A 13,603-nucleotide genomic window follows, 5' to 3' on the forward strand; every position below is an offset into this window, starting at 1 on the left:
AGATTACTCCTGTCATTGCACTCAGAAATCGCTCCTGGTAGACTTGGGGGACCATATAGGATGCCTGAGACTGAACCCAGGTTCGTCCAGGTCAGTAAGGTGCAAGGCAAACGCCCTACCGCTATGCTATCACGCCGGCTCCAAGTACATTTTTTTAATTAAGGAGAGAAGATGAACATTTTTTTTAATTGAATTTAGAATAGGTGAATGACTAAACAGACAAGAATGGTGAGATGATTATCTTGGTATCTTGTCTGATCACTAGTTGATTTGCATATATAGGTTATCTGACAGAGCCAGGTTATTCAGGTTATTAGGTACCATCTAGATCCAGTGTTATGATATTCCATAACAGTTATTACCTTAGGAGCATGTTCTTTTGTTTTGGTTTTGTTTTGTTTTTGGGCCACACCCGGCGGTGCTCAGGGATTACTCCTGGCTGTCTGCTCAGAAATAGCTCCTGGCAGACACGGGGGACCATATGGGACACCGGGATTCGAACCAACCATCTTTGGTCCTGGATCGGCTGCTTGCAAGGCAAACGCCGCTGTGCTATCTCTCCGGGCCCAGGAGCATGTTCTTAACCTCATCCTGCTTGCTCCTCTTTTGCTTCTATCATTTCCCACTTTTTAGCTACAGTTTCAACTGTAGAAGAATAGGACCACAAAAACCTATCTTGATACTTCCTGCTAAAACTGATTGACTATTTGGGCCACAAGTGGAACCCCTCTAAAATAAGTCTGTCCATGGGTCCTGTGTAGAAGTCAGAAAATATGTTCAATCTGGGTTGTTCTGTATCTATAATTAAAGGATTTTGGACAAGAGACAGGTTTTATTAAAGCATTTGAGAAGTATGGGTTGAAAACTTAAGCTGGATAAAAATAAAATAACCCCAAATTTTAATGCTCTCTATCCATTCCTGAAGTTTTTCTTTTTGCATTTGGTCCCTTGTTTTGTGGGATCAGACCAATTAGTTAAATACTATTGTCTACCTTTTGTCCTGTAGCTTAGAGAGGGAGGCAAGAAGCATATGGATACAATATTAGAAGGGATAGAAAAATGAGGGAAAATTAAAGAGAGAGAAATTAAAATTAAAGAAAAAGAGAGTGAAATATTGGAGGCTAACCCTGATTCAGAAACATCAGATGAAATTCTAGAGGCTCCTGAGCATTACTGGGTGCGGGATTTGTGGCTCCTTATCACTGCTGGCATGATTCTATTGGTCTATGATTGTAGCATTGAACAGCCAGCCATTTTGGCTATGTCCAGGACCTCTAGGACCCCTGAGTGACCCACTGAAGCCCTATGGAGCCCTCCAAAAATTAAGAAAAAATATTTTTCTTCAAATATATAAAATACTGTGTGATTGGACTATACTACAAAAGTTGTGTTCCATTTGAAAACATCTTGCCCCAGATTTTGAGTCATAAAGTCTAATCTAATAGAAGTTTATTTTGAAATCATAGTTACAATGCCTTTTAAAAACCACCAATAGTAGGAAAATGATATGAAATTTCAGAGAAAGAAAATGACAGCATTTGGAACACTGATTGTGGAAAAGATATAGTGAACAACACTATATCTAACAGCATATGGTGATGACAAATGTAGTGTATCATCTGGTGCCATAGAATCTTATTTTTATTCATTTTGGGCTGGCAAAAGGAAGTACACATAACCTGAAAATGTGAGGGAATTTTTAGATTAGTGTCAGTATAACTTCCCTTTATATGCTAAGCAGCTATTGCAATGTTTTTTTTTATTTCTGGGAGTTTTAGAACCATACACAGTAATGCTCTGCTATAATTCTTTGGAGATATTGCTTGTATTCACCCCTGTAGTGCTTAGGGACTATGTCAATGATCAAACCTAGAATTTATCATGCAAAAATAGGTCACAACCCAATGAGCTATTTCCTTTTCCCAAAAACATTGCTTCAGCAGAATTTTTGTTATTTGAAAACATTTATCATATAGGAAATAATGTCCTCTGTAAATATGTTATATTTGATAATATATTATCATAAAATATGATATATAATAATATTTAGTTTAATAAAGTTTACTTTAGGAGTTTCTCTTTAGTAATGGAGTAAGGAAAGATATATTATAAAGCAATGATAATCTCTGAGCAATAATATCATGGGTGAACTTAACATTTTAAAATTTCTATAATTAACATAGATTCCTAAAGATGACTTATGAGCATTAGTGATATCCAGGAGAATTGGAAGTATTTCCAAGAAAATGCATTGGATAAAATGCAAGTGCAGTGCTATGTTAATGTGAAACAAAACTTCATGAAGCAATATTTATCTTTATTTGTCACCTAACCACAAGAAAGACAGGAAAGCCAAGATATCATATAAAGCACATGACTTCACACTCCTTTATGAATTAGAAACAACTCTAATTTTATGAATGAAAAACAACTATACCCATTTTACAGAAGAGAAAACAGGCCTGAAAGCAAATGTGACTTTACCAATTCCATTGATTAGTAACTGATGTGATTGAGGTTCTTCAATTTGTATAATTCTACCGTTATCTTCACAACTAACCTGAAATTAGTAATTCATTTCACTATATATATTTCATTTTGTGTGTAATACTTCAGCATAAAAACAAACATGATCATGCCATGCCATGGTGAAGTGGAATGCTATGTAAACTATAAACAATTGGCTTGAAACTGTAGAATGTGACATTGAGTTCTGCCTGGAAGCAATACTAATTTTTAATTTTTTTTTATAAATCTTAACCCAGCAATATGCTTCAGTTATCCAACGTCAAATAAATTTGTTTTTTAAGACAAAGTATAATCATCACAAGGCTTAACTTTTTGAAACAATACAACCAGTTACCATGCCTACTTCTGCCAGTACAGATAATGCATTTTGTTTTGTGCTACGGATCCAAATCCTGAAGGCTATGCTATTTCTAGACCATTAGAGATTAATAACCAACAAAAAGCCAACACAACTGGAAACTGAATAGAGATTTATTGGGAACCAACTTAATGTTTTCTTTGGCAGAGAACATAAGAAACAATCATGGTTTTATAATGCTTAGTGACTTCCAGGGCCAAGAATATTTCCTCCTGTGAGAATGTGAAATGACTTTTCTAGTCTATCTCCTACTTCCCAGCATTGAAGGTCCTTCATTGTGTTGCTGCGATCTGGACCAGTAAATAGTTATAGTGCAGGTTTCTCAACCTTGGCAATCTTTGGCATTTTAGTTATCTCTCATTTTGGATGCACTGTATTTATTTTTCTGAGTCATATGTACATGGATCTAAAAGTTGATAGTGTGTCTGGTGAAGACTGAGACAAACCCCATACAGAGATTAAAACAAACAAGTAAATGAAACAACCCAGATACTTACCATCAACACAGGAAGGTCGGTTTCTTGTTGTTCCAGCTACTTTCCCTGGTAGACAGGAACATTTTACAGTCTGTGACCGCTCCTCAATGCGATTCTTATTACAGCATCTATGTGCTGCGATCACTTCACATGTCCCTCCTTCTGGCAAAAAAAGAAACAACAGGACCCTAATTAGAAATATTCTGAACACACTCAGATTTGTGTGAGAATATGTAGTGGATGAAAAAAGTGAGAGACATTGTAGAATCATTTAATGAAGCATAATTTTAAGGGATTTTCTATTAATTTATATATTAGACTGGCATAAATGTATACTATTATAGATGAGGCATGCATAATCTTTGAAAAGACAGGCACTGCATGCACTTCAAATGCAATAGAAAGCTCTGAATAACTGATCTCAAGGGATGACAGCTCCAGCCATATGTACTGAGAGGCAGAGGAGAACAGAATGCCTGGAGCTAACACAAAATAAAGATGCTTCTTGATTCAAGTGCATTATATTTTGGGAACTCATCCTGTGTGATATTTGCATTTAGAGTTTCCTGAGCTCCCACTAATGACTAGCAACCAAAATCCAATGATAGAGACCTGCAGTGGCAGAAAAAAACCGGTCAGAAATGAGCTCTTCCTCCCACTTACAACTCATTCTCAGGAGGTTGAGTAGAAAATCTAGTTGGGAAGTCATTTGCCAATTTTAGATCTCACTGAGAAATAATTGGAGGACTCCTTGAAAAAATAATGGTGTGTAATATAAGTGACATTTCAAATCACGGACCTAGGCATCTGGTTTCATTGAACAGTGACAGTTTAGCCAGATGTTTACCAACATTTACTTAATGTATGTGTCTCTTATATAAGATTTTGGCAGATTTCCTTCTGGGCTTGTCTGAAGGTTGGAGAGCGCTCATGTGGATCATGCCAAACTGCAGGATATCAACTATCTGTGAAGTTAGTACTCCAGGGGAAAAAATGTACACCGACTGAATCCAAACTAGGAATTAACTCTTCCAAAACCAAGTTTTGGGCTCAATCAAAATATTGACAAGAATGGATCTAATACACCTAGCATTATCGGCACTTAAAATTCAATAGAAAAAAATTTAGCAAGACTTTGTTAAGCAACTGCTGTATATAAAATGGCAATAAATCATTATAGATAGGGTGCAACTCCTACTTGTGGACATTTATAAAATCTGGTGAAAAGAGAGGAAAATTTTTAAGATAAATTACCATATGATTTTGAGAAAAAAAACTATCATTTAGTAATTTTCAATGAGTGAGAATATAGTCAATTTTGTAATAAGCCCTATTAATGGATCTGACAGAATTCTGAGGCCTTTTTCACTACCATTATTGGTGGAGAGCGCAGTGCTAAAGACATCTTGTGGGAAGAAGTCACGTGGAAGAAACACTCAAGAGACTTTGACTAAGGTATATTATTAATTTATTTCCTTCAACAGAAAGCGAGAGTTGTGATTTCAAACCAGCTAGAATTTGAGCTATCACTTAATGACTGACTTCCGTAGTTTTCTCATCCATAAAAGAGAATAAAACATATATATATATATATATAACACAGAATTGTGTATGTATATGGAGAAAAAATACATCTGAACTTACCATGAAATCTGACACACAGAAAAGTGTCTTTATATAATATCTACGATAGCACACAATCACTTTAATGTTATTTTTAGTGATGCTCTAATTCTGTCTTAGAAACTTAGTGAATATAATTTTTCCTGGAATATTTTTCATAATCTCTGCCCCATTATCACTTCTAAGACACTAATGTATGAACTCATTGGTTCATTCTCCTAATAATGTTGTTTTTCTATTAACAAGGTCAGTTTCTTAGAGAAATTCTTCCTCTCCTACCATTTTTTTCTTCTCTCTCTGTATTTCTCCCTCGCTCTCTACTTTGGGCCAAGAGTGGCAGGACTCACATCTGGTTCTGCCTCAGGGTTCACTCCTGGTATGGTTTAAGGGACTGTATGGGATGCTGAGGATTAAACTCAGGTCTTCTGCACCTAAGGCAAGCAAGCACCCAACAAACTATTGTTTCTGCAGCATTATCTTTTCTCTTTGCTCTCTCCACTTTTCCTCACATGCTCAATTATAGCCCTTAATTGTGAATCCAAGAGAATGATAAATTTGATCAGAATCAGAGTTGTTACTGTTTTCACACAATTTACAATAAAGACTGATATAAAATTTTATACCTTTTTGTAGGGATAGAAGAAAAGGCCATCTGACATACTCTGAACTATTCCTGTTTCTATGCTTGGGAGTGACCCCTGGAGACACTGACCTAACACAATGTGGAGGATGGAAATTAGGGTTAGGGGTGAATGCAAAATTTCTTTTCTGTCTTCTCTTTCTTCTTTCTTCTTCGTTGTTTCTTTTTCTTCATACTTTTTTCTTATGTCTTTCTTTCTTTCTTTCTTTCTTTTTTTTCTTTCTTACTTCTTTCTTTCATTCTTCTTTCTTTCTTATTTCGGTCTTTCTTTCTTTCTTTCTTGTCTTTTTCTTTCTTTTTTCTTTCTTTCATTCTTTCTTTCTTTCTTTCTTCTTCTACTATTTCTTTCTTTCTTTCGTTTCTTTTCTTATCTGTTCTTTCTACTTATCTTTCTTTCTTTCTTTCTTCTTTCGTTCTTTCTTTCTTTTCTTTCTTTTCTTTTCATCTTTCTTTCGTTCTTCTTTCTTTCTTCTTTCTTTCTTTCTTTTTCTTTCTTCTTTTTTTGGGTTTTTGGGCCACATCTGGTGGTGCTCAGGGGTTACAGAAATTCACTCCTTGTGATCAGAATTGCTGTCAGCCTCATGCAAGGGAAAATGCCCTACCAGCTATGCCACAGCTCTGGGCCCCCATGCAAGCAAATTTCTTAACTCCTTTACTATCTTGCTAGCCCTCCACAACTTAAAAAAAATTGGATGAGGGATTAATAAATTATGAAAAGTTAATAGCCATAGTACAAATAACCCCATTCTGAACAGGCAAATGGAAGAGGAAACCCTCTCATTTTATAAAGAATTCTGATCTTCTTATGTTTTAATTGAAGGGTAGGATGCCAGACAAGTGATGATAAAAAATTGAAAATTTTAACTTATGTAAAAAAAGTAAGTAGGCATTATTATAAATAGAGCAATTTAATTAGAAAATAATTTCAGGCCCGTTAGGATAGCACAAGCGGTGTTTGCCTGCAAGCAGCCGATCCAGGACCAAAGGTGGTTGGTTCAAATCCCGGTGTCCCATATGGTCTCCCGTGCCTGCCAGGAGCTATTTCTGAGCAGACAGCCAGGAGTAACCCCTGAGCAATGCCGGGTGTGGCCCCAAAATAAAAAAATAATAATAATTTTATATTTCAAAAAATGTGTGGCGATAGTATAAAGTTCTCATGTCTACCAGGTCCTATTTTTTCTATTTAAGTTCCCTAATAAAAATATATTATATTATTATGGAACATGAGCCATATTGACACTTTATTATAAGATAAAGTCTATTATTTACTCACAGTTCCATATCTTTGTTTTTTATTAATCTTTTTGTTTTGTTTTATTTTGGGGGGCCACACCCAGTGACACTCAGGGGTTACTCTTGGCTATGAGCTCAGAACTCGCACCTGGCTTAGGGGACCATATGGTTACACTGGGATTCAAACCACCATCTGTCCTGGATTGGCTGTGTGCAGGGCCCTACTGCTGTGCTATCGCTTTGACCCCATCTTTTTGCTTTTATGGACCCATTCAGCCTAATATAAAATATTTACTTGTCTCCTTAGACTTATCTTGGCTATCATAGGTCTCATCCATTCCTTCTTCTCTAGCGACCTTGGTAATTTTGAGAAATGTTACTGAAATATATTGTAAAGTGTATATTCATTGGGACTTTCTGATGCTTTTCTCAAAATTAGGAAAGTTTGTGTTTGAAGAGGAAACTATTGTAGTAAATTGACACTGTCATTACATCATATTAAGGAACCCTCTTGACATGACTTATCATTACTGTTTGTAACCTTAGTTCTTCATAAGGGTGCATATCAATTTTTTTCCACTGCAATATTTCTCTTCCCTTTTTCCAACATGGTGTCTCCACATACTGTCCTCTTAGTAATTCATCATGTGCCATTATTATGCTTTACCTCCTTGATATTGCATACATTCTAAAATTATTGGGAATTCTTCAATGCATATTTTTCTCCTCTATATTTTATTATTTTATTCATATAATTTACATTTATATATTTTATATTATCTGTGCTAAAAATCCAAATTCCATTATTTATTTTATTATGCAAAATGTTCCAGTTTAATCTGAGGAGTTAAAAATTCTGTACTGTTTGGGTTCTATGCTGGGGATTAAGCCAAAATTAACTTTATATAAATCATGCACCTTAACATTCATACTTTATTTATTTTGCCTACCAATGGAGGTTTTACAGTAAATGACTCATGTTATCTAGATATTGTTCCAATGTGACCATCTGATTTCTCTATTAAAGAAATCAAAGTAGCTATAAGCAGAATAAAATAAGACATTGCAAAATCCTTAACAGATAAAAGGTTTGAAATTCAATGATTAGAGCAATGTTTCCGTCTTACTTCACACTTGCCATTGCAATGAGAGTTAATAGAATAACATTATAGTATTTAACCCTGAAACCTGCAATCAGACTACTTTAGCTTATAATTGTCAGCTACAAGTACTTTGAGTCAAGTCAATAATAGCCGGTTCTGTATTTTATAAAAAAAAATATCACCAATTTTAATGGTGCTACTTTGCTTTAATATAAAATTAGAGCAAAATTTTGATAAAAAATCAAGCATCTCATTCTACTTATAATCAAGTTTCAGGTATAGTGATAGACAAGTAAGATCATTCAATTTACTGCACTATATGATCATATATAATATGGACAATTAGGTGACAACTGGAAACCCAAAGTCTGCCCCTCAGCAATGATAAAGATGTAACAAATAACTTGAATCATGTCATCTTATCCATTATTACTATTTAGTAAGCTCTTAATTAAACATCCATTGGACACTGCACTTAGCACTTCACTTACACACTTTATAAACCTTCTGGAAAATACGTTGTATATTTTTTTAAAATCTGCACAATTTTATAAACTGTACAAGGTATGGATTTAGAAGAAGAACTGATACTTAGAAATAGAGAATAACTTTCCCAGAATCACTTAGGTTTGTTGGATTCTAGAACATTGTGTTTTAGTATCTATATCTTTTGAAAATATTTTTGATACTGCTTGTTTTCTGTTTTTGTGGCCCACACCCAAATATACTCAGGGCTTACCCCTGGCTCTCTGCTTAGGGATCTTTCTTGGCATATTCAGAGCACCATAAGGAGTGCCAGAGAGTGGATCCAGGTCAGAAATATGAAAGGCAAGTACCTTTCTGCTGCATTATTTCTTTGATCCCAGGTAGTCATTCTTTGTTGGACAAAGACTTCTGAAAAGAAATTTGAAATTTTTCTTCGGATTAAATACAAGGTGAAGTAGCCAACATTATCTCATTTCCCTAGTTAACTTTCTTGTTTGATTTTACAGGTGGAAGAATATTAGTAGAAATAATTGACTTTTTAGTCCTCTGCTCAGGGGACACTGATCTCTTTGCTTAATTATGGCAGGCATAAAATTTGTTGGGAGTCAGTCAGAGGCTCATCTAGACTTGGCAAATTGGAGCATTCACTATTTACAGTGCCCTTTTAGCAAGTCTCTGGTTCATTCTGTCATCACCTCCGCACCTTTCTTAGTAGTATTTTATCAGAGGCATATTTAATCACCTGATTTAAATTTCAATATCTCCCTATTTTGTTCTGTCTATGACTCAGTACATTAGGACTACTTGCAATGTTCAAAGATTGCATATGCTTTATTTATTATACAGATTGCCTATTTTTCCCACTGGGATGCGGTCTTCTCATGGAAATATACCTATTGACTTATTAAACATGTTCTGTATATTTTTAGAACTTAATAAGTCCTTTTATATAATCTTCAAAAACCTCCAAAAAGAGAAACCAGCATGCAATATTTACCATTCTTATTGCATATATAAATTTAGAGCATGTAAATAGCATAGCCACATTAATTAATGGTGCTAATAGTACTTTTTGTTTTGAGGCCACACCCAGTGATGATCAGGGTTTACTCCTGGCTCAACATTTAGGAATTACTCCTGGAAGTTCTTAGGAGAACATATGGATGCCAGGGGTTGCAAAGATAACACCCTACCTGCTAAACTATATCTCTAGTCTAAGGTGCTAATAGTATCATAGGCATTAATTATTTTTCCTATCATTAATATTATAGGCAAATATTACTATGCGACTGACACTTCGGCAGATAAATTGTATATCTTTAGTAAAGTGTATGCTTTCCTGTGTACAGTGAGGCTATGATTAGTTTTATTTATTGAAGAGGCAATTGAGATTAAGTTTAGTATAATATAAACACATGCCTGTTATTACCTCGCAAATACCTGGCACCATCTAGATTACAAATCTTATTCTCTGACATCCATGAATTTTTTTCAGCCTTACCCTGGTATACCTCCTGTCATTTCTTTGAAGATGGGGGAAGGGGTTATGCCTGGAAATTGACAAGAGTTTTAGTTTCATTAAAATCTTGTATATGAAGTCAGTGACCCCAGACCACATCTTCCTCTGGCTCACAGATGATGGATTTGTAGGCTGAAAGTCAGGAAGGTGTTGCTCTAAATAACAAGCTCATCTGGTCTTGACAAGTTGAACTATGGTTTCAATTATACCTCCTGCTCAGGAGCACCAATGTGGAGCCACAACCAGGCCTCTGAGGTTGTGAGGACCCCATATTTAGAAAATCTGATTGGCCTTGTCATACCCAAATTTCTTGGTTTCCAAGGTTTATATTTGTGACTGACCTCACCATAATTAATCATAGAAATTGAATCTTTAAATGAATCCTGACCACAGACCTTGGTCTACTGATTTGTGTCCACAACATCAAAATATTAGATCTTTGGCAGGAAAAGACTCACTCACAGTTGCAGTCCTATTCTCAGAAACTGTCAAGTTATGCTTTCAAGTGGAAATTCTATAGATTATCTGAGAGGGTTCAGTTGTTTCCACATTTTTCCTTTCCTCTAAAGGAAAATAGGAACTTTAGTAATTGAATTTTTAACATGCATAATAACCTATTCTTTAAATGTGTTACTCTTCTAAGGAAAACCTAAAAACTACTAGAAGTTAATGATCAACTTTCTAACACTACTATCAATCAACAAATATTTTTCTGGGTAGGTAACTATATGATTAACAAAATGAAAAAGTAAATTATAAATCTGTCACGCATTTTGCACAATCAAATAATATTCAAATTATCACTTTTTGAGAAGATTGGATATTTTTGTTATAGTAGGATATAATAAGCCTGTTAAATATACTCTTTCCTCACAATTTCTAAGTGTTCTTACATATTTTTTAAATTTTTTTCTTTATTTAAATATCTTGATTACATATATGATTGTGATTAGGTTTCAGTCATGTAAAGAACACCGCCTTCACCAGTGCAACATTCCCACAACCAATGTCCCAAATCTCCCTCCACCCCATCCCACCCCTACCTGTACTCCAGACAGGCTTTCCAGTTCCCTCATTCATTCACATGATTATGATAGTTCTCTGTGTAGTTATTCCTTTTTTTTTTCTTTTTGGTTTTTGGGCCACACATGTTTGACACTCAGGGGTTACTCCTGGCTACACACTCAAAAATCGCCCCTGACTTGGGGGGACCATATGGGACACTGGGGGATCGAACCGCGGTCCACCCACTTGCTAGGCAGACACCTTACCTCTAGCACCACCTTCCCGGCCCCTCTGTGTAGTTATTTCTATAACTGCATTCACCACTCTTTGTGGTGAGCTTCATGAAGTGAACTTGAAGTTCCAGCCCTCCTCTCATTGTCTCTGATGATTGTTACAAAAATGACTTTTATTTTTCTTAAAACCCATAGATGAGTGAGACTATTCTGTGTCTCTATCTCTCCCTCTGACTTATTTCACTCAGCATGATAGATTCCATGTACATCCACGTATAGGAAAATTTCATGACTTCATCTCTCCTGACGGCTGCATAGTATTTCATTGTGTTTATGTACCACAGTTTCTTTAGCCATTTGTCTGTTGAAGGGCATTTTGGTTGTTTTCAGAGCCTGGCTATTGTGAATAGTGCTGCAATAAATATAGGTGTGAGAAGGGGTTTTTGTATTGTATTCTTGTGTTCTTAGGGTATATCCCTAGTGGAATAGCTGGGTCAAATGGGAGCTCAATTTCCAAAAAGTTTGCTGTGTTTGTTGGTCTCTCTTGTCTTAAAGTAGACCTGTCATTTTTTTTCTTTAAGGCTGATTTTTCATCTGTGAAGTTTCTGAGCTGTTGTTTATCCATGAAGCAGTATTCTCATGAGGCATTCATTTCATTCAGTCTTGTCACAATATCCCACCACTGTCTTCTGGCCTTGAGAGTTTCTTGTGACATGTTTGCTGCAAGTCTTAGGGATGCTCCTTTGAATGTAATTTCCCTTTTTGATCTTGTTGCTTTCATTATTCTATCTCTATCTATGGGATTTGTCATTGTAATGAGGATGTGTCTTGGGGTGTTTTTCTTTGGGTCTCTTTTAGCTGGTACTCTTCAGGCATGCAGGATTTGATTGCATGTAGTCTTTAACTCTGGGAGTATTTCTTTGATGATGTCTTTGACAGTTGATTCTTCCTGGAGATCTCCTACCTGGGTCTCTGGGACTCCAATGATTCTTATGTTGTTTCTGTTGAGTTTATCAAAGCCTTCTATTTTCATCTGTTTGCATTCCTTGAGGACTTTTTCCATTGCCTGTTCATTTGTCTTAAGGTTCTTTTCCAATTTCTTCTGCTGTGTTGAGTTTTTCTGCATCATATCTTCCAGTACTCCAATTCTGTCCTCAGCTGTTGTTACCTGCTGGAGAGGCCATCCATTGAGGTTTTCAGTTGAGCTACCGTGCCTTTCAGATCTGTTATTTCAGTTTGGAGTTTTCTGATTTCTCTCTTTGTGTTCTGTTCAGATCGATCTATGCTTTCTTTGAGTTCTTCAAACATCTTCCATATTGCTATTTTAAGTTCCTTATCCGAGAGGTTAATCAGGTGGTTGGAATTTATTAGGTCATCCAAGCTTTCATCTTCATTCTCTGTGCAGGTGTTTTCCTGCGAGGTTTCCTCATTGTCACGCTTGTAGTGTGGTTTTTCCTGCGTGTTGTGGTGGGGTTCATTGGTTAGAAAGAGTGTGGGCCGCTAAGCGAAGCAAAGCGGCCACACTCTTCTGCTGCCTCTAGTTGAAAGTTTTTTGGGGGTGTGCTCCCTAGGCCTCTGAGGAGACCTTCAGGTATTCAGAAACACAGACAGGCACAGGAGAAGTTTCCCTTGAAGTCCTCAGAGTGAACAAAGGCACAGCAGGGCGGAGCCTCTGCAGGCCAGAGAGCTCAGCTTACTTGACGGCAACCCCCACAGCCAGAGTTTACTCACTGGGCAGCTTCAAAATGCTATTTTTTTGGGGTGCGTTCCCTAGGCCTCTGAGGAGACCTTCAGATATTCAGAAACCATGTTCTTACATCTTAATGATCCCAAGAATGCCATTACTCCATTACTTCACAGGCTGTGAAAAATTTTCTAGAGTCTGTAAAATTAAATAGAATATTTTGACTTCTATCATAATCACAGATATAGAATTTTTCAACACTCTATAGGATTTATTACAACATTTTGTTTATGTATTGTCTTTAGTTTTCTACCTAAATATGGGGACTGGAATCCAAAATTTTCTCAGATTTGTTTCCAAGTAGAATTAGAGTAGTCATAGAATCTTCTGGGAATAAAGAAAATTGCCTCTTGAAAATATATCTCTTTGAATCTATTTTATCTTCATTTAAAGATTACCCAGTGAATCGTTATTTCAAAACTAATTGCCAATTTTTTCTTTTAATTATAATGATAATATTTGTCAGCTATAAATGTCTCAGACTTTCCTCTGGGCTTAGCACTAATCCATTTCTAATTTTCATTTTTGAATTTTATTTGGAAGGGGCATGCCACCTGTGTTTAAGTATTATTTTCAGTTCTGAGTTCAGGGATTATGCATTGTGGGAATCAAGGATCATATGAGATATCTGGGATAGAACCCAACGTGACATCA

General features: G+C 35.9%; 1 protein-coding gene across 1 annotated transcript in view; it reads right to left on the bottom strand.

The window, feature by feature from the left end:
- TAFA1 (TAFA chemokine like family member 1) overlaps positions 1-13,603 on the bottom strand; it is a 384,070-nt gene that overhangs the window by 121,114 nt on the left and 249,353 nt on the right. The window contains exon 2 of the mRNA XM_049777263.1: positions 3,385-3,525. Within this exon, the coding sequence (XP_049633220.1) occupies positions 3,385-3,525 (141 nt within the window). The remainder of the gene's footprint in view (positions 1-3,384; positions 3,526-13,603) is intronic.

Source organism: Suncus etruscus, chromosome 7 (assembly GCF_024139225.1).
Source record: "Suncus etruscus isolate mSunEtr1 chromosome 7, mSunEtr1.pri.cur, whole genome shotgun sequence".
Lineage (NCBI taxonomy): Eukaryota > Metazoa > Chordata > Mammalia > Eulipotyphla > Soricidae > Suncus > Suncus etruscus.